Genomic DNA, 23,352 nt, shown 5'->3' with positions numbered 1-23,352 from the left:
GTATATGCTTTATTCTAAGAATACATCTTCACCTTAAACTTCCTATTTTTAATACTAATTTCATCCATTCAACAAATACTTGTTGAGCTACTCTCAGGTGCAAGACTACAATACTCAACAGGAGAACCAAGGCTCTCACTCAGGAAACTACCTCCTTTCTAGTGGAAAATAAGAGTACAGATAGCATGAAAAGATAGGGTTCTGTTGTTAAGTCTTTAACATTCAAAAGAAAAACCTGATCAGCCCACATAATCCTAGGTCAGTGGGAAACATCAATCTACAGCCCCTTCCTATTTTCTTTTAAGATTTTATTTATTTATTTGAGAGAAACAGCGTGCTTATGCACAAGCAGAGGAAACAGGCAGAGGGAGAAGCAGGCTGCCCGCTATGCAGGGAGCCCAAAGTGGGGCTCAATCCCAGGACCACCAGATCATTACCTGAGCCTAAGGCAGATTCTTAACCTACTGAGCCACCCAGGTACCCCCTTCCCATGTTATGAGAAAGTGGATGTCCAAAAGGTTTCACAACAATTCAATAAATTCCAAGTCAAAACCACCTCGTTTCTAATTAAAACACCAAGAAAATACCCATGTGCCTTAGTAGAGATTCAAACATAATAAATTTATTGGACTCCCAATATCTCAAAGACTAATATTCTTCCACTTAACATGTCCTTCCAGTTCTAACAGGATTTGATTCTATATACGAACCTTCTTGTATCATTTGAAGACATAAAGATTTAATGAAAACCTTAAAATCCCTAGGACAACACCAGTCAGAATGGCTAAAATTTAGAAGTCAGGAAATGACAGATATTGGCAAGGATGCGGACAAAGGGGAACCCTCCTTCACTGCTGATGGGAATGCAAGCTGGTGCAGCCACTGTGGAAAAAAGCACGGAGGTTCCTCAGAAAGTTGAAACTAAGCTACCCTACGACCTAGCAATCACATTACTGGGTATTTACCCTAAAGATACAAATGTAGTGATCGGAAGGGGCACATGTATCCCAGTGTATTTATAGCAGCAATGTCCACAATAGCCAAACTATGGAAAGAACCAAGATGTCCATCGACAGATGAATGAATTAAGAAGATATGGTATATATATACAATGGAATACTATGCAGCCATCAAAAGAAATCAAATCTTGCCATATGCAACAAACCGTGGATGGAACTAGAGGATATTATGCTAAGTGAAATAAGTCAATCAGAGAAAGACAATTATCAGATGATCTCCCTGATATGAAGAAGTTGAGAGGCAGTGTGGGGGGTTTAGGCGGGTAGGGAAGGAAAAAATGAAACAAGATGGGATTGGGAGGGAGACAAACCATAAGAGACTCTTTAATCTCACAAAACAAAGGAAGGGCTGCCGAGGGAGGGGGAGTATGGAGAGGGTGGATGGGTTATGGACATTGGGGAGGGTATGTGATACTATGAGTGCTGTGAAGTGTGTAAGCCTGATCATTCAGACCTGTATCCCTGGGGCAAATAATACATTATATGTTAATAAAAATAATTAATTAAAAAAAATTAAGGGGCACCTGGGCGGCTCATGGGTTAAGCCTCTGCCTCTGGCTCAGGTCATGATCTCGGGGTCTCATTTTCTTCCTCTGAGTCTGTCATAAACACCAACATGCAAGTCACTGGATAGGAGAGAGTATATGAGGCAGGAGCAACACAAAAATAAACCAAAAAATAGTATTTTCCCCTAAGATATCAGAAGAATTAGATATGAAAGCTGCACCCAAAGAGCTGTAAGTGCCTATGACTGGAACAAAGGGTTAGAGGTTCAAAGGACAAAATGGAACTTTCTGCTGCAGTAAGCAAAGAATTCACTGAGGAGGGAGGAAACTGATGAGTTAAACCACAGAGAAAAGTATTTTTAGGCAAAAGAGACTTCACTGAATAAAGAAGGAAGACACAGGGCATGTTATGTTTGAAAAGGCAAGAACATTAACCCGGCTGAAGCACAGAAATATATAAGAGAGCAGTTAAAGGTAAGGCTGAAAAGGTAGGACTGGGTCAGATTTCAGAGGACCTGATGAAACAAACTCCCTATTTACAGCACCAAGATAGAATTAAACTTTTACATATTTATTATCTTCATGAAATAAGACTGCACATGGTGCGCCCTATTAACTTGAATGTATTTATGCTTTTCAGCTAGGACAACATCTGATACAAACATGTTTGAGCGCTGGATCTAAATTCAAGTAACGGATTTTTTTCTTAACTCCTGATAACCAGACTTATGTACAAAGACATGGGAGCAGTGGTCAGAGAGGGCTGGCCAGAACCTACATTCAGACTGCTAAAATTTATGCCAGCTACTCAATTATAATCAGGGAAAAAGTAGAACCCACAAATCTTTTCCATAGGATGGTGGAGTAGCTTGAACAAGAAGGCATAATAGCTTGAAATAAGAAGGCCATTTGGGCAAACCCCAAACTGCCAGCTGCTATGCCAACTTGTGATCTCTCTCTAATAAATAAATAAAACTTAAAAAAAAAAAAAAAAAAGAACTTGGGGGCGCCTCGGTGGCTCAGTGGGTTGAAGCCTCTGCCTTGGGCTCAGGTCATGATCCCAGAGTCCTGGGATTGAGCCCCTCATCGGGCTCTCTGGGCTCTCTGCTCATCCGGGAGCCTGCTTCCTCCTCTCTGCCTGCTTCTCTGCCTACTTGTGATCTCTGTCAAATGAATAAATAACATCTTTTTTTTTTTTTTTAAAGATTTTACTTACTTATTTGACAGAGATCACAAGTAGGCAGAGAGAGAGGAGGAAGCAGGCTCCCCACTGAGCAGAGAGCCCGATGAGGGGCTCTGCAGGGCTCAATCCCAGGACCCTGGGATCATGACCTGAGCCAAAGGCAGAGGCTTCAACCCACTGAGCCACCCAGGCGCCCCAATAAAGAACATCTTCAAAAAAAAAAAAAAAAAAAAAAAAAAAGAATTTGGAAAAATGTTCAATTAGACAACTATCCTGAAGCTATTGATAAGAACTTAAAATTCTAAGCAACTACACAATTCAAAACTACCATTTTACCCTTAAGTTAGTCAGTTAAGTCCCATCCCCCTAGTAAAAAGGAGACTTACCAGATCTTTTGAGTGTTACCTGGATAATGACATCACTCTCTACTGCTGTTCTAGCAGGCTGGGATGGGCTGCCCTCTGCCCTCTTTCCCATACATCACAAGAGTAGCAATCCCCCCAAAAGAAAGGTTTGTAGAAAAGGAAGTTATAGCAGCTCTATCTCCTCAGTTCAAAAACTACCAAAAGCTGTTAAGACATAAAAAGAAGCACTCCATAAAAAGTGGAAGTGGGATGGGGGAGCACAATGAAACCAAGCAAATTCCTATCTGTAAAATTTAAGTTAAAGGAAAACTTGGAATCTCACCCAAAGCTCTCATTTTACACATTAAGAAACTGAGGCCCAGGGCGGTGGTGATTTGCCCATGGCAAACGCTTCCCTATAAAGGTGTTAACTGTCTGTTACCAGTCACAGTAATCACATTCACACAGTTACTTATATGTTTATAAGATTAAGTACCTGGTATGCAAAAAACACAATCTCCATTTCCTTTGCACCCCGTTCAGTGGCTTGCCCCAATGCTATCCAGAAAATGATGCAAGATTCCCAAATGAATACGGTATCCTCCTTCAGCCACTACAGACACAAAATTTCTTTTATCTAAGATAAAGTGAAAACCTGAAATGCCTGAATTTCTCAAGTTCTGACTAAACAAGTGGATCAGCAAAACCTCAAAATTTGGGGTAGAATGAGAATACGAAATGGAGGATAGTACTTTCTTGACAATTGCCATTTCCCTCCTATTAATGTTTCCAGGCCAGGTTTTTTGAAAAAAGGTGTAAAGTTAAAAAATAATAGGTACAAAGTTATTCCAAATTATCAGCACTTTTGAGACACTTCCATTAGAAAAGTTAGCATATCTTTACCACTCAAAAAATAACGTGAAAGTAACCTACCCTGCAGAAAATATTTTTGGGTGGGGGGAAAAAAAGCCAACCACCTAAAATAATTGTCTACCAGGCCATAACACATTAAAACCACAAAATAAGGAACAACAATTTCATAAAAATCCCACCAGCTAAAAAACAGAGTACCTTCAGTCTTCCTGGGCTCACTATTTACTGTCAAACTGTCAAAGCATGTTGAGGAACACGGAGAAAAGTTCTGCATCGAGTTCACAGGCTGTGGGTGCATCCGATTATACCACTACCCACACATAACACCAGTTTGGGGAAATGCAAACACGCCACATGTACATTTTTTAACCAGGCTTAACCACGTTTAACCAAGGTAAGTGTTGTCAGCTCTTATATCAAAGGTTTAAAAAAAAAAAAAAAAAAGAGCACTACGCAAGCATACTTCACTCATTTATAAAACCATCAACAGAAATGGCAAGGAACTGACCCGAGACGAATTAAACAGTTCTGAACATTAAGGCCGCCGTACTAAACGGTTTAGGAGGGCTCTTTCTGAACTGCTGGGCAAAAGTCCTCTGACGAGCCTCAAAACTAATGACCGTATACTAATGCACAAATAACAAAAGCTTAATACAAACTACCACGCCGCCAAACCGTTCCTGTTACCAGTACCCAGAATTTTTTAAAATAAGCATTGAAAGGGAACAATAAAAAGCGTCTCACCGCAAACACAGCAAGAGAGAGACTGTCGGAAGTAAGGCAAGAGCCTGTTAATCTCTGTAAACGCCTTGGGGTCTCCGGGGTCGTAGTTGAGCACTAGGCGGCTCGCGGAAATGTAGAGAGCAGTAGCATTCACGGGGTTCATTGCAGACACTTCGACACCGTTGGCTCCCGGTTGAAAAGAAATTCCGGATCCAACTTTGTAAGCAGCCAGGGAACAATGGCGAATTTGCAACAAATCGGAGGAAACCAAAGAACCACTGGCCAAAGTAGTAACTAAAATCCGTGCAAGTTTGTGGAGCTGAAGCAATCCTCCCACACATGGGGCCCTGGCGCCCCTCCTCCGTCCCTGAGACTTGCAGACAAAAAAAAAAAGAGAGAGAGAGAGAGAGAGAGAGAGAAACCAGCGTTCGAGTTTGTCCCAGGCAGCCTCGGGGCGAAGAACGCGGGGACTTCGGCGCTGGGGCCGGAACTCGGCGCTCAGTCTAGCCCCGCGGCTCCGCGGGCGGCCTTCGCTGCATCTCCGGACGCGGAGGCACCTCCTCAGGGCGAGCTGGGCGGGAGCGCGAGCAGGCCCCGGCCCGGTCCGAGGGGCGCGCACGCTTCTCACGAGCTGCAGGGCCCTTACTCCATCACAGCGCCCGGCGCAGAGGTAGCGGCGACGGCAAGAAGGATGGCTCGGGCGTCGACTTCCTCAATCTAGTGCACCAAGCCGCGGCGGCGGCGAATGCTGCAGCTGCGGCAGGCGGAGGCTGCCGCCGCTCTCTCCATATCGGACGCGGGGCCCAGACTGCGCCTGGCTCTCCGCCCTGGCGGTTACAACCCCGCTGTTCCCTGAGGTGGCGAAGCGGGCAGGAGAGTCCCCCACCCGACAGGGGAGGGCTGGGAAGGAAGTGCGCGGGCCGGCGGCGGCAGCGGGAGGGGGCGGGGAGCAGGCCCGGCCGGGCCGCGGCGGCGCCCCTCGCTCCTCAGTCGCTCACTCCGAGGTCACCAGGCGCAAGCACCGCCCCCTCACTGCCCGGCCATCTTCTCCACGCCGCACACACGGAGACCTCCTCCTCCAAGCACGACGGCCGCCGCCGCCCACGGCTCCCGCCCGGCCGCAGCTGAGGCGAGCGCTCACACCGCCAGGCCCCGCCGCCGCCCAGAGCACCAGCAAGGCCCCGCGGCAGGCCCCTCCCCCCGTGCCTCGCCGCCCTCACCCTGACTCCACGCGCCACTCTAACTCAGTAGGGCCCGGGCTGCTGCGGCCTTAGTGAATCCCGCGGACTGTGCGGCGCCTCAGGCCCTGCCGGCGACGACGACCGTTACCCCAACGGGCAAAGCCACTGTCATCCCCGAGACTCCCCCGCCGCCGTCGTCGCTAGCGCCCGCACGCATGCGCAGATCACACTCACCCCCCTCCCCCCGCCCTTTCCTTTCCCTTCGCTTCCCTTTTCCCCTGCTTCTCCTCTAAGAGCCCCCTCCACACCCTCCCTGAGCTACCGGCTGGCTCCGCGCATGCGCATTCCAATATCAAGCTCCACCGCCTTTCGCCCTCACGCGTGCGCCTTGACCGCCCACCCAGAAAACCGGATAAACACAGCAGCCCGCTCACGCCAGCCCCTCCCTGCTGCCAACCCACCCCGCCCTCACTGCGCATGCCTGGCTCTCCACTTACGGCTTTTAGAACAGAGCATGCTCTCTGCAAGACGCCAGTTCTGTCCGCCCCTCCCCCATGCTCCCTCAAATTCCCTCTTAGGCGTGTGGGCTGTGGCGAAACGTTCGTTAGTTGACCCATCCTTCCACGGTATGGGCTCTAAGCCCCTCGCACTACACTGCTTCCTCGATGCCAGCCAACGCTGAGTCCTGGCGGGGACGCGCCATGTGGCACTCCGCCCTGACGGCCCTCCTCGCCCTAACTGACCACGATATGAGGAAATAGTCCGGAACGGCCCGAAGCCCCGCCCTCGCGGCCTTTCTCCTGGAACAGCGCTTTCCAAGCACTGAAAGGGCGCTGCCGCGGCCTGCTTGGGCAGCCCGAGCCGGGAAGGTCGACAGCAAACAGCGTGTCCGCGCGGCGGCGTGCGGACGCGACGTTTGCTAGGTTAGGGTCGCGGCAGCGTCGATGGCAGCCTGAGGTCAGTTAGACCCTGGCAGGCGGTGTGTAATCGTTGGGGCTCGGGCCCATCTCCCTTCCCCCGCCCTTCCGAGCTGGGCTCTTTCCGGGGACTCTGGTCCTTGGAGTCGGACCGACGCCAGCCGCCCAGCCTTCTGGGGCGCCGACCAGGACCTCACCGAGCTCCTAGAGGAAAACTGTCCAATTTAAAAGCAAAACGTACCCCTTTTCGGCTCCTTTGACAGACTTAGCCCTTCTTTGTGAACAGAGCTCTTGAGGAATCCACGGTCCTGGTTTAGAAGGGACCCAAATCCTTGAAAGTACATCTTTTTTTAAACAAGCTTTAGCCTTGTTTTTGCAGGAGACCGGGGACACAGATATAAATAAACAAAAGCCTAACTTAACGTATGATTCCCCTCATCTCTAAAAGTACAAAACTTTTTTTGAGGAGCACAAATAGAAACAGCATAGGAACCATTTTTATCTCTCGATACCAAAGCTCTTTAGCATAGTTTTTTTTGCGCAAAATAAATGATCTACACGTGTTTGCAAAGTGAAATTTGTGACATGTATATCTTTTGGGGGCACAGTTAGTTTTAGGGATTTTCTATTTAGAGTAGAAATTAATAAGGTAACAAGGGAACCCAATAAATTCTGGTATATAATTTCTAGTCATATGATAACAGGTTTATTTTCTTTACAAGGGCTAGCATATTATCACCACTTAAGTATAAGCAGTAAAAATCTAACTTCTTAATTTTGTTAGGGAGCAAAGCAGAAATTAGACAAAGTTGTGCAAAGTACATTTGGCTGTCTTGTATCTGGAAAATGACAAGGATTCTCAAATCCATTCTCTTGTTTAAAAGCCCCATCTTCCTTGGGTCGTTTGTTTGATAAGTGATCTTGTCTAAGCTCACCTTCAAATAAAACTGTTATATTATACAGTTCTATTTTTATTTCAGACTCTAAGTTCTTATTCCACAAAACACAGGTTGTTTTACTCCAAAGGAGCAACACGGAGAGTAAAATAATCAGTACTGTTTTCCATTCAGGCAACATAAATTAGCAGTCACCCTAAGCAAGTGATTACTTTCAGGGCCTTAATCTTGCTGATGTTCTCATAACTGAATTTTTTTTTTAATCATTGGAGATGTGTGCAGCCTAAATTAAGACTAATTTTGTTGATGGTCTGTGTGTGTGTGTGAAAGAGAGAAACTTAAACCAATTTTTTTTAGCATCTGAAATTGCTTACAACTGGTGGTAAGTTTATGGTATTTAGAAGCAAATCACCTCCACGTTGAAGTATATTGTCTGCGGTAACTATTTGATTGCTGCAGGCTTGCCTTAAAAGAAAACCATAACTGTTTGTAGAAAATGAAGTGTTTGGATCAAATATTTAGGAGAAATCATATATAACTCAGATAACTATCAATGTGATTTTTTTCATATTTTATATTTAATTATTATTTGGAAGTAAAAGTGTTAGGGTTGCCAGATCTAACAAAAATACAAGATATCAGTTAAAATTTTTTAATAAGCTTTTTATTTGAGATCACTTGAGTTTTCAGAATTATTGCACAGATAGTACAGACAGTTCTCACATATTCCATTTCCCCTATTATTAACATCTCATGATAGTATAGTACATTTGTTACTATTAATTAACCAATCGTAATACATTTTTATTAAGTAAAATCCATATTTTACTCATATTTCTTCAGTTTTTTTTTTTTCTAATGTCCTTTTTCTGATCCAGGATCCCATCCAGGATATCACATTACATTTAGTCATGTCTCCTCAGGCTCCTCTTGACATCTGGTTAAATTTTCATTTCAGACAAACAACAAATACCTGTTTTCTTTTTATTATCTGTATTTCCAACCCATTTTGAGTTAAAGCTCCCCTCTTCTGTGTTCCAAAAATGGCAACTGCTTGCCTCCTTCACTGCATTTATCAAACTACATGGCAATTGTTGGTTTAGCCCTGCCTTCTCCCTGTCGTATTATAACTGCTGGAAGACCTGAGTTTCTCCCTCTTTGACTTTTATTGTCATTGTCTAGCATAAGGCTTGACATATTATGGGTACTCGGTAATTCTTAATGATGAATTATTAGAAATGCAATAACATAAGGAAACTCCCCAGTACAGTAAATGGTGCAAAATAGGCATGGACAAGTGTTTGCTTTTCCTTAAGGAGAAACACAAAATATCTTATAAATTTAAAGACAGTTCTTATGTCAGCTTGATCAATGTCAATTCTAAGATCCTTAATAAAACCAGATGTGTGGATTGATTTGAAACACTCAGATAATCAATCAACAAGTATTTTATTGATTATGCTCAAGCACTTTGGGGACAATAAAGAAAATGTGTAAGTAGTTATACTTTCAAAGAACAAAGATCAGGCTGGCATTACATGAGAGGGACTTCCTGAGCGGTTAGGCCCTTTATAAAATTATGAAATAGTTGTTTGCCTCCCTTGACCCATCTCTTTCACCCTCCTTTCTCCACCACCACCCCCCACTTTTTCTTTCTCCACCAAAAACTATCCAGAGGTAATGTTTCCTCTTTTGCCTTCCCAGATTGCATTCTCCCTGGCTGCCTAGTATCTCCATTCCACTGCCTTCAGCATTATACTTATCTGTTATGGAGTGAATGTTTGTGCACCCTCATCTGCTCCCCAAATTCATGTACTGAAATCCCAGCCCCTACATGATGGTATCAGAAGGTGGAGGCCTTTGGAAGATAATTAGGTCATGAGAATAGAGCCCTCATTAATGGGACTGGTACCCTTACAAAAGAGACTCCAGAGACCTCCCTCACTCTCTCTGCTATGTGAGGATTCAATGGGAAATCAGCCTCATCTTCCTGCGCAGAAGAGAACCTGCACCAAGCAACCATGTCGGCACCCTGATCTCACATTTCCAGCATCCACAACTGTGAGAAATAATTGTTTGCTGTTTAAACCACCCAGTTTATAGTATTGTGTAACAGCAGCCCAAACTAAGACACCATCCGTACCAAATTTTAACAAGCGCTTACTGTCACTGTGGAAAGAAATCAATCTGATTAACCTCAATTTATGGGACAATGATAATAATTTAATCTAAGCTAACAACAAATCAGAGACTGGCCAGAGCAAATACCTCTTTATAGGGAGCACTAAACCAGGTGAAATTAAAACAGGGTGTTGGGGCATCAGCCTTTGGCTCAGGTCATGATCCCAGAATCCTGGGATCCAGCCCTGCATCCCACACCCTGCTCCTCGGGAAGCCTGCTTCTCCCTCTCCCACTCCCCCTGCTTGTGTTCCCTCCCTCACTGTCCCTCTCTGTCAAATAAAAAATAAAATCTTAAAAAAAATTCCATTCTTCCCTGACCACTGCTCTCTATTACCAAACCTTATCTTCCATCTTCTGCTTCTTAGCTGTGGTCATACCTCTTGCTCAGTCTTAGAGCCTCCCAAAAGAAATGCTTCCCTTTGGATATCAACTCCTGGTGCTATTTTTTTCTATGACTTTTTTCAAATCAGTACATCTATCCATTTCTATCATCCAAAAACCTTTATTTAGCAAGTCTAGCACCCATTTATTTTATATCTCAAATATTGAATTGACTTCAGCTTCTTTATCCCTACCTCTAGCCCAAACAAAGCAGTTTGCTTTTTTGGTCACTGCCTAGTACAGTGCCAGACACATATGAAGGTAGCTACTAAATGTTACTGTTTTTATTCCCTAACACATTTTCAACTCTATTCAACTCCCTATTAAATTTCTTCATTCATTTATGCAACCAACATTTATTGTCAGCTATATGCCAAGCATTCAGAATACAAAAATGAATAATTCAACAGTTTCCAGCCCTCAAAGAGTTCACAGTCTAGTTGAAGTGGCAGCTATGTACGCAGCTAATTTATAACTCAGAGTGGTAAGGATTTAAGGGATGCACTCAGTGTAAATCCAAAATGTCTTAGCAGATATTTCTGCAACATTATGGGTTAAACAAGCTTGTGTGGACTTTCCTGGGAAAATAACTGCAATTATTCATAGCATTGTGTCTAAGGGAAAATGTGTTCTGCATTCCAAACAGTCAATTTGAAATTGAATTTTTGGAACACAGCCTATTTGTCCCTGGAGGCTGTCTATTTCTCCATTATCTAAGATCCCTATCTGTCTTAGGACAATGTATATCTTTTTACAACTCCCACCTGTTCCATTTGGCCTATGGGGCTATCTGAGGGTTGCTAGTCACCAACTTACTTTACGGGGTTCAGCGTTACACAACAGATAGTCCTCTGGTCAAGCAGGTTGAGTCAAGCAGGTAGGACTAAAGGAGTCTCAATCCTAAATTTGTTCAACATTTTACTACTAGGGAAGGTAGTAGGAAAAGTTCATCAAGTGAGTGATGAGCGTTTAGAGTTGCTGCTATATAAAATGAGAAAGAGAGCTGCTTAGGAACAAGGAAAGGGATTGCAGGAACAATGTCAAATAGGGAACATCTCTTGGGTAGAATAGGATCCATAAAAATATCTAAATATACATGCCTGGACAATAAAGATTTTCAAAGTGGCCTTTACAAGTCACAGACTGACTAGGGACTAGGAATGAAGATTTCTAATCTGATGTTGAGGAAACTAGACTTCATGAGGCAATTATCTTGTTATTCCGGAACTTTGGGAGGTAGTATGGGGTAGTGGAATGAGCTTGAAAAACTCTTTATTCCAATATGTACTGTGTAGACTTGGGAAAGAATATTCAAGTTCTCTGAGCTTTAGCTTTCTCATCTATAATATAGGGACAATAATACTTTCCTTGCAGGATTACCACAGGGAGTCTTATCTTCATCAAATTGTTTCTAACACAGGCAGTATGGATATACAGGTGAAAAAGACAGTCTCAGTTACAGTCTACATGAATACGCAATTATAATGCAACGAGACAGTATTTCAATATGGTCCTGTATAAACATGAGAAAGGACACCTAACCAGACATGGAAGCTCAGGAAAATATGAAAGAAGTGATCTATAAAATGGGACATGAAGGACCAATGGGAGAAACAGAAGAAGGTTAGGAAGAGTCTCTAAACAGAAGGAAGAGCATGTAAAAAGGCCTAGAGGAAGAAGTTTGCATATTTGGGAAATTTCATGTTGTTGAGCAGCAAATACAGTAAATACAGAACAAGAGGAATAGTGTTGAGAAATGAGTTGGAGTAATAAACAGACACCAGATTACAAAGAACCTTATGGACATTATAAGGGTCATCCTGAGGTTAATGGAGCATCATAAAGAATTGACTTGGTGTGCAGGGGTAAGATTAGAAGTAGAGAGACCAATTAAGAAACTACTGCAGTGTTTTACCAAAAGATGGTCTTACCTTGTTCAGATGTTGGCAAATTATAGTCTAAAGGCCAAATCTGGCACCTTGCTTATTTTACCTGGTGCACAAGATAAAAATGCTTTTTTTACATTTTAAAATGGTTTTTAAAAATGAAAATAATAACATTTTATGACACATTAAAATTATATGAGATTCAATTTTCATTGCCATAAATAAAGTTTTATTGGAACACAGCCATGCTCAACCATTTATGAATTGTCTAGGGTACCTTTTGCACAACTACAACAGATTTGAGTAGTTGTAACATGCAAAGCCTAAAATATTTGCTACCTGGGCTTTTACATTAAAAAAATATAAAATGCTGACCCTTGATCTTGAGCATCAAACTAAGGTGGTAGCAGTGAAGGATGAGAGATAACAACAAGACTGAATCAATAGGAGTTGGGGCATGTTGGGATGTGAGAATGAGAAACAAAGATGATATGACGTCCAAATTCTCTAACTGTGGCAATGATAATGAACACTTCCATGGTCTGACCATGTGCCAGGCACTGATCTAAGTTTTTTAACATATTAACTCATTATGCTGCTCTAAGGTCCTAAGAAGTAAATTCTATTCTTATCATTCTCATCTCACATGTGAGGAAACCGAATCACAGAGGTTTAGTAGTTTGTTCAAGGTCATACAACTAATAGGAAATGAGAATTGAATCCAGACTGTCTGGTTCTAGAATCTCTACTCTTAAAACTGTTTCAAAAATTCACAGAGAGGGAGATCTCAGCAGGAAAAATAGGTTTGGAGGGAAATGATGAAAGCAGGTGTGGACATGTCTAGTTAAAAGTGGTCTGGGGGATGCCTCGGTGTCTCAGTTGGTTAAGCCGCCGCCTTCAGCTCAGGTCATGATCCCAGGGTCCTGGGATGGAGTCCCGCATCGGGCTCCTTGCTCAGTGGGGAGCCTGCTTCTCTCTCTGCCCTGCCTGCCGCTCTGCCTGCTTGTGTTCTCCCGTGCTCTCTCTCTCTCTCTCTCTCTCTGTCTCTCTCTCTGACGAATAAATAAATAAAATCTTAAAAAAAAAAAAAGTGGTCTGGGACGTCCAAGTGAATGTCCAGTAAGCAGTTGGATAAATGAGTCTGGTACTGTGTGTTTAAGGAACAGGGCTCTAGCTTTGAGATAGAGACTTCATAGTCAGTAGCATACACACAGCAATAGAAATCATGAGAGAGATACAGGTCACCCAGCGGGAATAAGAAGAAAATATTGGGGCGCCTGGGTGGCTCAGAGGGTTAAAGCCTCTGCCTTCAGCTCAGGCCATGATCCCAGGGTCCTGGGATTGAGCCCCGCATTGGGCTCTCTGTTCAGCAGGGGGCCTGCTTCCTCCTCTCTCTCTCTCTGCCTGCCTCTCTGCCTGCTTGTAGTCTCTGTCTGTCAAATAAATAAATAAAATCTTAAAAACAAAAAAGAAGAAAAGAATACTAAGAATGAAACCGTGATGACCACCAGTATTTAACAAACAACACAAGAGAGACTGAGAAGGAACAGTCATAGAGGTAGGTAGCAAACTGAGAAGAATTTTCATTTTTAGTGGTGTGATATATATAAAGTATCTTGCATAATAAGCAGCATTGGCATCATAAACAGTAGCTCTTTTACTATTAAAATCATATTTGAAAGGTCTAACCCTTTCTTAGCTGTGGAATGGAGCTATTTCAAATCTTTTCCACATTCCCATGTCTTTAAACACCCATCTCACCTTGCCTTCCAATTTTTTGCAGAGGACCTTATCTCTCTTTTAAGGAGAAAATCAAGATCTACTTCTCCACATGAAAATATTCCATAATTCCCCATTTCTCATTCTTCCCTTCTATTTCTGGCTTCCTCCAGGACTTTCCTCAATGGTTTTCCCAAATTTTACTTCTTCAGCCTGTCACCCCTCTTGCTATATTCCCCAGTTCTGTCTAGCTATGCCATATGCTTCAAAAACCATCTTTCACTTCATTTCTCTCTTCTTCTAACCTGTCAAAATTTTGGTAGAATTCAACCTTATTTCCTTTTTTGTTGTTAACAATTTCTCGACCTCTTAAAATAAGATTTCCTTCACCACTCTAATGAAACTATATTCTTCCAAACCACAGGCAGCCCCACTGTTTGACTTATTGTCCAAGCATTACTTTTAATAATGTTATATTGAAATGTCCTTTTCTTTCTTTGTATTACATTCTGGGTAGATTCCTTAGCTTTCTGGTTAATCAAGCCCAGTCTAGTTTAAAACTGAGTCAGGCACAAGTCTGCTAAAATCACAGAAAACCTGAAGTAACACTGCTTAAACAAAACAGAAATTTACTTCTTTCATGTTAGAAAAAAAAAAAAAAAGCCTGGCAGTAGGCCAGGCACAGCTGGCATGACAGTTTGACTGTCATCAAGGACCCAGGTTCTGTCTTTTTGGCCCATCATCCAAATATATCTACTTTCAAGTTCATTTTATTTTATTTTATTTTAAATGTTTTATTTATTTATTTGACAGACAGAGAGATCACAAGCAGGCAGAGAGAGAAATGGGGTGGAGGAGCAGGGGAGGGTGTTGGGGAGCAGGCTTCCCACCGAGTAGAAAGCCCGAGGTGGGGCTCAATCCCAGGACCCTGAGATCATGACCTGAGCCAAAAACGGAGGCTCAACCCACTGAGTCACCCAGGTGTCCCTTCAAGTTCATTTTACAGTCCAAGACAGCTACTGAACCTTTAGCATTTCAGACAATAGGAAAGAGGAAGGGAGAACAAAGGACGCACTTCCCAGCTGAGTCAGTTCCTTTTAAGCAGCCTCCAATCTTCAGCATCCCATGTAACACTTAAATTTCTTTGGTCCATAACTTAGGCATTTTGTCACACCCAATTGGAAAGGAGTCTGGAAATACAGTCTTTTCAAGGGTGCACGGACATGCTGGATAAAATGGAGTTCTAGTATTAAGGAAGAAGAGAGAATAGAATCTGGATAACCACTTGCAATTTTGGCCACAAACTACAATTTCAAAATGTTTCAAAATTTCATCTTTCCTCTCTCTTTTCTCTTCAAGATATATCTCCTCTTATCCGTTGGTTTAAATAGGAAAGGAAAAAGGACAAGTGTGATAGCACTCTTAGGCCCAGACTAGAAGGAGCAATTCTGGTAATGCCTCTCCTCCTGTCAGGTTAAGGGTTTCACAGAGCAAAGGAGATTTGCTCAAGAGCTGAGAAGTGGTCAAGAGACAGCAATTGATAATAGAAACTAGATGTTTGGGTTGAGCTAAGCCAGTTAGGATCCTTGAAAAATGAGAAAAAGTCAGAGTAGGAAGAGAAGGGAGGTGAGCCAGGATTTATAGTTGGGAGACAAATTCTGCCACATTCTGGTGTGAAATTCCAAGGATTTCAAAAATTCTAAATTCAAACCTGAACTTTCATGTTGTTTTGAAAATATATTTGTCAGAATAGGAGGAAGAAACATATTTTATTTAAAAGTTTGTTAGTTTGATTTATAACTTGTAAAGTTGGAGACATATGGTATGTGGGCCTGCGGGTTGCCACTTGTACTCTTGCCCTGGGCTCTGCAAATGATCAGGTGGACCTGTACCACAGTCTGCTCAAATGAGAAGGACTGCAGCTCTCAGTAACGGTTGCCACTGCTTTTCTCGTTAATGTTAACCAGCAATTGAAGTTCTGAGAGGCAGGAATCCAAGTGCAGGGTATCTCTTCAGGTATGCATTTGCATTTTTCTAGGACTGCTTCTGAGTGTTCACTCACATGTGCCCTCACGTGGGAGAATACCTCTGCCTTGGACAGAGCCTCCTCTGTTCCCATTCATAGCACTCCATCCCATAGCCTCTTGGTGCTAGGCCCCTCTTGATGGCTCCCCTAAGTGGGGTATTGCTGAAATGGTTCAATCTCACTTACTTTCCTCAGGGCCCATCTAACAGGAAATACTCATATCTGCTATGAAAAAATGGTGGGACTTTAGGCTATTCCATACCATAGCCCCAGTTCCCACTTGTTATCTTTCTCCAGTTTCTTTCCCTTTGCTCAGATTGAGTCCCCTGACCAAGAATACATCCAACCCGGAAATCAGCTTCCCCCCCACCCCTCCCAGCCTTACTTGATTTTGAGAATAGAGGAAAAGCATGGCTTCCCTGTGAGAGGAACACACAACCGCAAGGCTGGACTCTGGCTTTCAATTTCCTCCTTCTTTTCCTGTGAATTAGGAAGAGAGAGAGGGTTGGGGCAGTGGCTAGTGGTGCTAGGGCTAGTATTGTTTTCTCTCAGTACTGAGGAAGATGGTTGCAACCATCGAAGTCCTCAGCTTCATTGTCCCTAGCTGCGGGCTGTAAGCTCCAATCCTGGAACAAAGGATAGGTAGCATTCAACAATATCAACCTAATTTACCAAAATTTGACTCTTATTTTCCTTCACTGCTCTGTCTGGAAAAATGTTACCATTATTACATCCCTCTTCTGAAAACATTCTCCATTATTCTGCAATTTGTGCTGAGTTTTCCTATTTCTGTGTATTCTCTTTCTCATTTGCAGATTATTTCTTCCTATTTCAGTTGGACACTTAAGATACCCCTAAAATGAAGCCAGCTATTTACATCTCACTTATTAGATCTCGCTTATTAGACTGTAAGTTTTTTTGAGAGCCTAAAGTATTAGTTCATTTATTTTTAAGTGAATGAATGAGTATTTGAATGAATGAATTCAGGACACAGTCATTAACCCTTCTTTTTTAAACTCTCACTCTGGCAACTTGTTCACTCAAATGATTCAAGCTATCCCTTTTCTTTAAATAACTAGAATATCAATATCTCTATTTTGATATCTCTTCTGAGCTTCAGATTTGCAGTTCTAACTTCTTTCTTCCATTTTCACCTAGATGTCCTGCGGTCACCTGTAAATTTATATATCCAAAACCAAATTCATGATCATTTTTCCATATCCAGATCTTACTTTACTCTTTTCCATGTCTTCGTCACTCTCTTTCTCTAAAATGTATAACCTTGGAGTTATGACTTTGACAACTCTCCTCCAAGTCCTATCAGTTTTTTTTTCTTAAAACAATAACATATCACTTGGAGCTTCTGGGTGACTCAGTTGGTTAAGCATCAAACTCTTGATTCCAGCTCAAGTCATGATCTCAGGGTTGTGAGATCGAGCCGCATGTTGGGCTCCTCACTGGGCATGAAAACTGCTTAAGATTCTTTCTTTCTCTGTCCCTCTGCCCCTCTCCCGCCTTCCTCTCTAAAAATCAAAACAAAACAAACACCTAAAAAAAAACACAACAAATCACCTTATCACCTTATTATGATTCCACTTAAATGAGGTACTTAGAAGAGTCAAACACATAAAGACTGAAAGTGTAATTGTGGTTGAAGGGGTATCAGAGAGTTATTGCCTAATGGGTATAGAGTTTTAGTTTTATAAGATAAAAAAGTTATAGGGATGGATGGTGGTAGTAGTTGCACAACAGTGTGAATATTCTTAATACCACTGACCTGTACAGTCAAAAATGGTTAGGATGGTAACTATAATGTGTATTTTACCACAATAAATAAAGTGAAACCAATAAGCTACTTTATTATAAATGCTAACTATAAACAACTTACTAACACAAAAAAGACCATCTATAAATAAACTGTTAACAGTTTTTCTTAAGAGACTTCTATTGATGTGTACATAAATACATGTATTTTTCTACCAAAACGAGATCACAAATATAATTCTATTTTGGAGTCTGCTTTTTTCAGCTGACAGTGTGGCATAAGCATTTTTCCATGTTGTTAAATTTCTTCCTACAACAGTGGTTCTCAAATTGTTGTCCCTGGCAGAATCAGTATCACCTAAGCACTTGTAAATGCAAATTCTTACTTACTGCTCCGGACCTACTGAGTCAGAAATTCTGGGGTAAGTTCAGTAGGCTGTTTTAACAGGGCTTTCAGGTAATTCTGACGTACTCAGAAGTATGAGAGCCCCCGATCTACAACTGTGACTTTTTTTCGAGGGGGGGTTGGTTTTTTGTTTTAGAAGTGTATCACCTAGTGTCCAAGTATTTGGAGATTTTTCTAGGAATCTTTTTTATTATGTGAATCTTCTTAAATTATTATTTATTTTAACTTAGTTCCATTGTGGTTAGAAAATAGATTTTTTTCATGATTTTTTTATTATGTTAGTCATGTACTACTGTACATCATTAGATTTTTTTTTTAAGATTTTATTTATTTATTTGACAGAGGGACACACAGCGAGAGAGGGAACACAGCAGGGGGAGTGGGAGAGGGAGAAGCAGGTTTCCCACTGAGCAGGCAGCCTGATGTGGGGCTCGATCTCAGGACCCTGGGATCATGACCTGAGCTGAAGACAGACGCTTAACAATTGAGCTACCCAAGTGCCCCCACATCATTAGTTCTTGATGTACGGTTCCATGGTTCATTGTTTGCATAAAACAGCCAGTTCTCCATTCAATTTGTGCTCTCTTTAATACTCATCACTGGACTCATCCATTCCCTCCCATCCCCAAAACCCTCAGTTTGTTTCCCAGAGTCCACAGTCTCTCATGGTTCTCTTCTTCCCTCTGATTTCCCCCCTTCATTTTCCCTTTCCTTCTCCTAATGTCCTCCATGCTATTCATTATGTTCCACAAATAAGTGACACCATATAATTGTCTTTCTCTGTTTGACTTATTTCATTTAGCCTAATCTCCTCCAGCTCCATCCATGTTGATGCAAATATTGGGTATTCATCCTTTCTGATGGCTGAGTAATATTCCATTGTGACATTTTAACAGGTATTGCTATTCCATTGAATAGCAGTGGCACAATCTACTTAAGTTGAGGTTAAGTTAAATTGAGTTAAATTAAAGTTAAGTTAAATTAAGTTGAGGTTAAATTGAGGTTATTAATTTATCACTTTTTAAATAATACTCCAGTGTATATTGTTGCAGATAAATTCTGAAGACATCTGTGAGAGGGAAATAGACCTTTACTTCATTTAAGCCATTATGTTTAGGTGTTCTTTTATACAGCAGCTTAGCTTATACCCTAATATACCATCTTTACCTCTTACAGTTGACTTCTAGCCAGACTCTGTAGTCCAGTCTCTCAGACCTATGATTTATCTTAGCCAGTATTTTCTTATTAAGCTATCTGAAACTGTATTTTGCACAAACATCACCACCCTCCCCTGCTCAGGAACTATTGTTCATTCATTCATGCATTCATTATTTAAGGTATTATGCCAAGTATGTTTTAGTTATTGTCTGAAGTAGTATTAAAAGAGTAAAAGTATAGACACATCCCTTACCTTCATGGGCCTTTGCAGCATAGTTGGAGAGATTGACAAGACTGACATTAATCAAATATTCACACAAATAAATATAAAATGACAACTGTGATAATTACAAATAAAAGGAGCATGATGCTAGGAGACATATAGCAGAAGGATTTAATTTAGATAAACAAGTCAGGGAGGGCTTGTCTAACAAGTGTCAAACTGAAATATGAGGATGGGTAGAGATTAACTACTATAAAGAGGAGAGATGAACCTTCCACCCGGTGAAGACAAAGACCCAGCAGAAGGAGAAACACGTCATTTTGAAGAGTTGACAGAGGACTAGTGTGGCTGGAGCAGAGATTGGGGAATGGTACTAGATGAGTCAGAGATTAGTAGGGTCTAGGTTGTGCAGGGTGTTATAGGCCTTGTTAAGAATGTTTGTCTTTGCGGCGCCTGGGTGGCTCAGTGGGTTAAGCCTCTGCCTTTGCTCAAGTCATGGTCTCAGCCATTGAGCCCTACGTTGGGCTCTCTGCTTAGCAGAGAGCCTTCTTCCTCCTCTCTCTCTGCCTGCCTCTCTGCCTACTTGTGCTCTCCCTCTGTCTGTCAAATAAATACATAAAAATCTTTGAAAAAAAGTTTGTCTTTGTTGTATGAACATCGAGAAGCCATTAAAGAGCCCAGGTTTGAGAGTGGCATAATCGTGAAATACGTGCCTGAATGGATTAATTAACTAAAAACTAATTAATTCTACCTGTACACTTTTGGTCTACTCCGTTCATATTCTCACTTGGACAAATCACCCACTTTCAAGTCATGAAGCACTGCACAAAACAGACTGAGAATGAGTGGCTAATGATATAGGAGGAAAACTAGGAGTTTGTTATACCAAAGAAACCAGGAAAATTTTTTTGGAAGGGGGAAGTAAAACAGGACAGAATGATCACTAGTGTTCAATATTACCCAGAGGTTAGGTAAAATGTAGATTTAATATCCATGGGTTCCCAAAAGCTATTGAATAGAGCCTAAATTTCTTACACTGGTATTCAAGGTATTCTATCATTACCTACTTTTCCAACACCTTTTCCCATGACACTGCTAAAATGAACCTTTTAGATAAAGCACCCTTCAGATAAGGCGCCCTATTTATTTTATCTAGAACACAATAATACACCCTGCCCACCTATCATCATTGGATGCATCTTCTGCCCATGACCACTTAGCTAATTCCTACCTATTTTCTAGGCCCTGGTACTATTTTGCCTCCTCCATGAAGGTTAATGTGGTGGCCATGAGAATACACCCCTCTGATCTCTGATTATAGTGAGCATAATTGACTGATGGTCCTATACTCTACTTTCTGAAATTCGTCACTGTTTTTGCACCAAGGCTCTGCTTCCCATGGCTGCTCCTAGCCAATGACTGAGCATGGCAGAGATACTAAGGCAGTCCCATTCCCGGAGTCCTCTGACAAGAGAGTGAGAAACCCCAAACAGCCTTGTCAAACTTGTCTTAGAACTGCACAGGGACATAAGATGCTTCCATCCAAACTTCCTTCCTTCCCTCCTTCTTTCCTTCCTGCTCTCCTCCTTTCATTCAGGGTCAGACTTGCATTATAGTCTCTTGGCTCTCCCAGCCTCCTTTATTTGCCTCCCCAATTTCTCTTATAGGCATTTCCTCTAATAAATTTCTTGTATCATTAATCTTGTCTGGCATCCATTTCTTTTTTTTTTTAAGATTTTATTTATTTGTCAGAGAGAGAGAGAGAGAGAGCACAAGCAGGCAGAGGTGGAGAGAGAAGCAGGCTCCCCGCCGAGCAAGGAGCCCAATGTGGGACTCAATTCCAGGACCCCGGGATCATGACCCGAGCCGAAGGCAGTGGCTTAACCTACTGAGCCATCCAGGAGTCCCTGGCATCCACTTCTTAGAGACCCAGACAAACACAGGTGGTACTGGGAGTGGCCCAAGAAAAAAGGCAGTAAGATAAGAATTTGGACCCGCTCATCTACTGCCCATTAGCCAAGAGGATGCTCCCCTGGTAAGTAGATGAGACATAGATAGTTCTGGCAGAAGGCGGTAGGTCACCTGCTAAAAGTTTCACTAGTGTTAACCTGGGAATATGTCCCAGGGGAGAGGAATGATGTGGCAGATGTGATGATGCAGGTTGTTGAAAAACATGGGGCAGGGGGGAAGGACAAAGCCTACAAAGACAGTAAAATTGGGTGATCACTACTAAGTTGTATTGATGTCCTGTACAGAAATCATGAGGGACTGAGGGCCATTAATAAGCAGCTTTTGGTTAAGTGAGAGAGCTGCAGGGCCTTTGGGAAAGCTTACAAAGAGACCTTTATCTCTGTCAGGGGAAGGGAATGCACAGCTGAGTGGCAAGATGAAGACCTAATTGTTAGAGCAGCAGAGCCCCAGAGACATTAAAATGCTCAGTCAAGGCAGGTCTAAAATGACCTAACAGCACTGAAGTACAGTACAGAGGCAGCAGTCTGAAGGGAGGAGCAGGCCCCACAGGACACAGTGTATGTTTTAAATCACAGATCTCTGTACAGTGCTGTATTCTCAAGAGTAAGAATACAAGGGTCTGGAAATCGAGGGAGCAGAAGCAGGAGTGGCCCTACTATCAATCACACCAGATGTCCCACTGAGGAATTTTGTGCTTCCTGTCCCCACAACTCTTGACTGCAGGATTAGAGGTCCTAGTCCCCAAAGAGAGCATACTTTTGCCAGGGGACATAGCAAAGGTCCCATTGAATTACAAGCCACAGCTGCTGCCAGGACACTTTGAACACCATGTGTCCAGGAACCAACAGGCAAGAATTACCATCCAGCAAGGGTAATTGACCCTGATCAGCAGGAGGGCTGTTTTTGTACAATGGGGACAAGGAGGAACACATACAGAAGCCAGACACTCCACTTTGGTGCTTTCTGGTATTCTCTTGCTTTGTTGTAACCACGAATGGACACAGGAAGGAACTCTGGCCTAAGATAGGTATGATTACCAATGGCTCAGAAACTTCCAGAATGATAGTTTGGGTCACATCACCAGGTGAGTTACTAAGATCTGCCAGGGTGAGGGGATCAGAGAACAGATAGTGAGGGAGGGAGAGAATGAGTACCAGTTATGGCCTTAAAATTGACCGCAGCAAGAAGAGCTATGGTTCATTCCACTAAAAGCTTTCTTCTGAATTTCCCCTCGGGAAGAAAGGCCCACAGGAGAAATGCTTCCCAAACCTGTACAAAGAGGTAGACCTGTGTGGGGCAAAAGGTAGGCTGTAGAGGCTATGAGAATGTACCTGTCAGATCTCCACTTGCAAGGAATGTAATTGACAAAGGACCCCAGCTGCTATCCTCTGAAATTCACGGCTGGTTCGCTCTGAGGCTACATGTGTTGCAGGTCGCACAGAGCCCATGCCTGAGTGCGGCAGGGAAACTGCAGCGGGCCCTTCTTGAGAGATGTGGGCCTCATCTGACGAGTGACTTTGCTCCAGGAGTCCCGGATGGTCTTGCTCCATTTTCCTTAACCTGCTCTACAGTGTAAGATGCTTCCACTCAGCCTGCCTTCCATTCTTTCCTCTCTCCTTCCCTCAGTGTCAGATTTACCTTATGTTTGCAGTCTAAAGTCTCTCCCAGACTCCCTTGGCTCTCTCCCCATTTTCTCTCACAGGCATTTACCCTAATAAGTTTCTCACACATTCAATCCCATCTTGGCTTCAGCTTCTTGGAGAACCTGGACTAAACACATGCCCTAAGCTCCCAGCTGTCGGTGATAAGTTCTCACTTTGAACTCTTGGAGTATTTCCCACTACCACCTACCTGACATTTCCCAAATGCTATTGAGAAAATAAAACTTATGTTTCTATGTATGTATCTTCCCAATTAGTTTAGAAATGTCCTGAATATAGTCACCATTATGTCACCTTTGCTAACCTCTGCACTTTACCAAGTGCCCTGTACAT

The 23,352-nt window shown here is 42.6% G+C and overlaps 1 protein-coding gene across 3 annotated transcripts in view; it reads right to left on the bottom strand.

Annotated features, from left to right (window-relative positions):
- The window catches only part of MSL2 (MSL complex subunit 2), a 41,484-nt gene extending 34,920 nt beyond the window's left edge, over positions 1 to 6,564 (bottom strand). Inside the window, exons 1-2 of one of the 3 annotated variants that reach the window (XM_047736345.1) lie at positions 6,327 to 6,564; positions 4,670 to 5,021 (exon numbers count right to left, since the gene is read on the bottom strand). In XM_047736345.1, the coding sequence (XP_047592301.1) occupies positions 4,670 to 5,021; positions 6,327 to 6,446 (472 nt within the window). In that variant the 5' untranslated portion in view covers positions 6,447 to 6,564. Of the gene's footprint in view, positions 1 to 3,094; positions 3,278 to 4,669; positions 5,022 to 5,868; positions 6,096 to 6,326 lie in introns of those variants that run through there. The other 2 variants (XM_047736355.1, XM_047736361.1) reach the window with 2 other exon arrangements.
- Positions 6,565 to 23,352: the final 16,788 nt, after the last annotated feature.

Source organism: Lutra lutra, chromosome 1 (assembly GCF_902655055.1).
Source record: "Lutra lutra chromosome 1, mLutLut1.2, whole genome shotgun sequence".
In the NCBI taxonomy this organism is placed as follows: Eukaryota; Metazoa; Chordata; class Mammalia; order Carnivora; family Mustelidae; genus Lutra; species Lutra lutra.
Note: the sequence above shows the minus strand (reverse complement) of the source record. Positions and strands in the feature narration are given on the sequence as shown.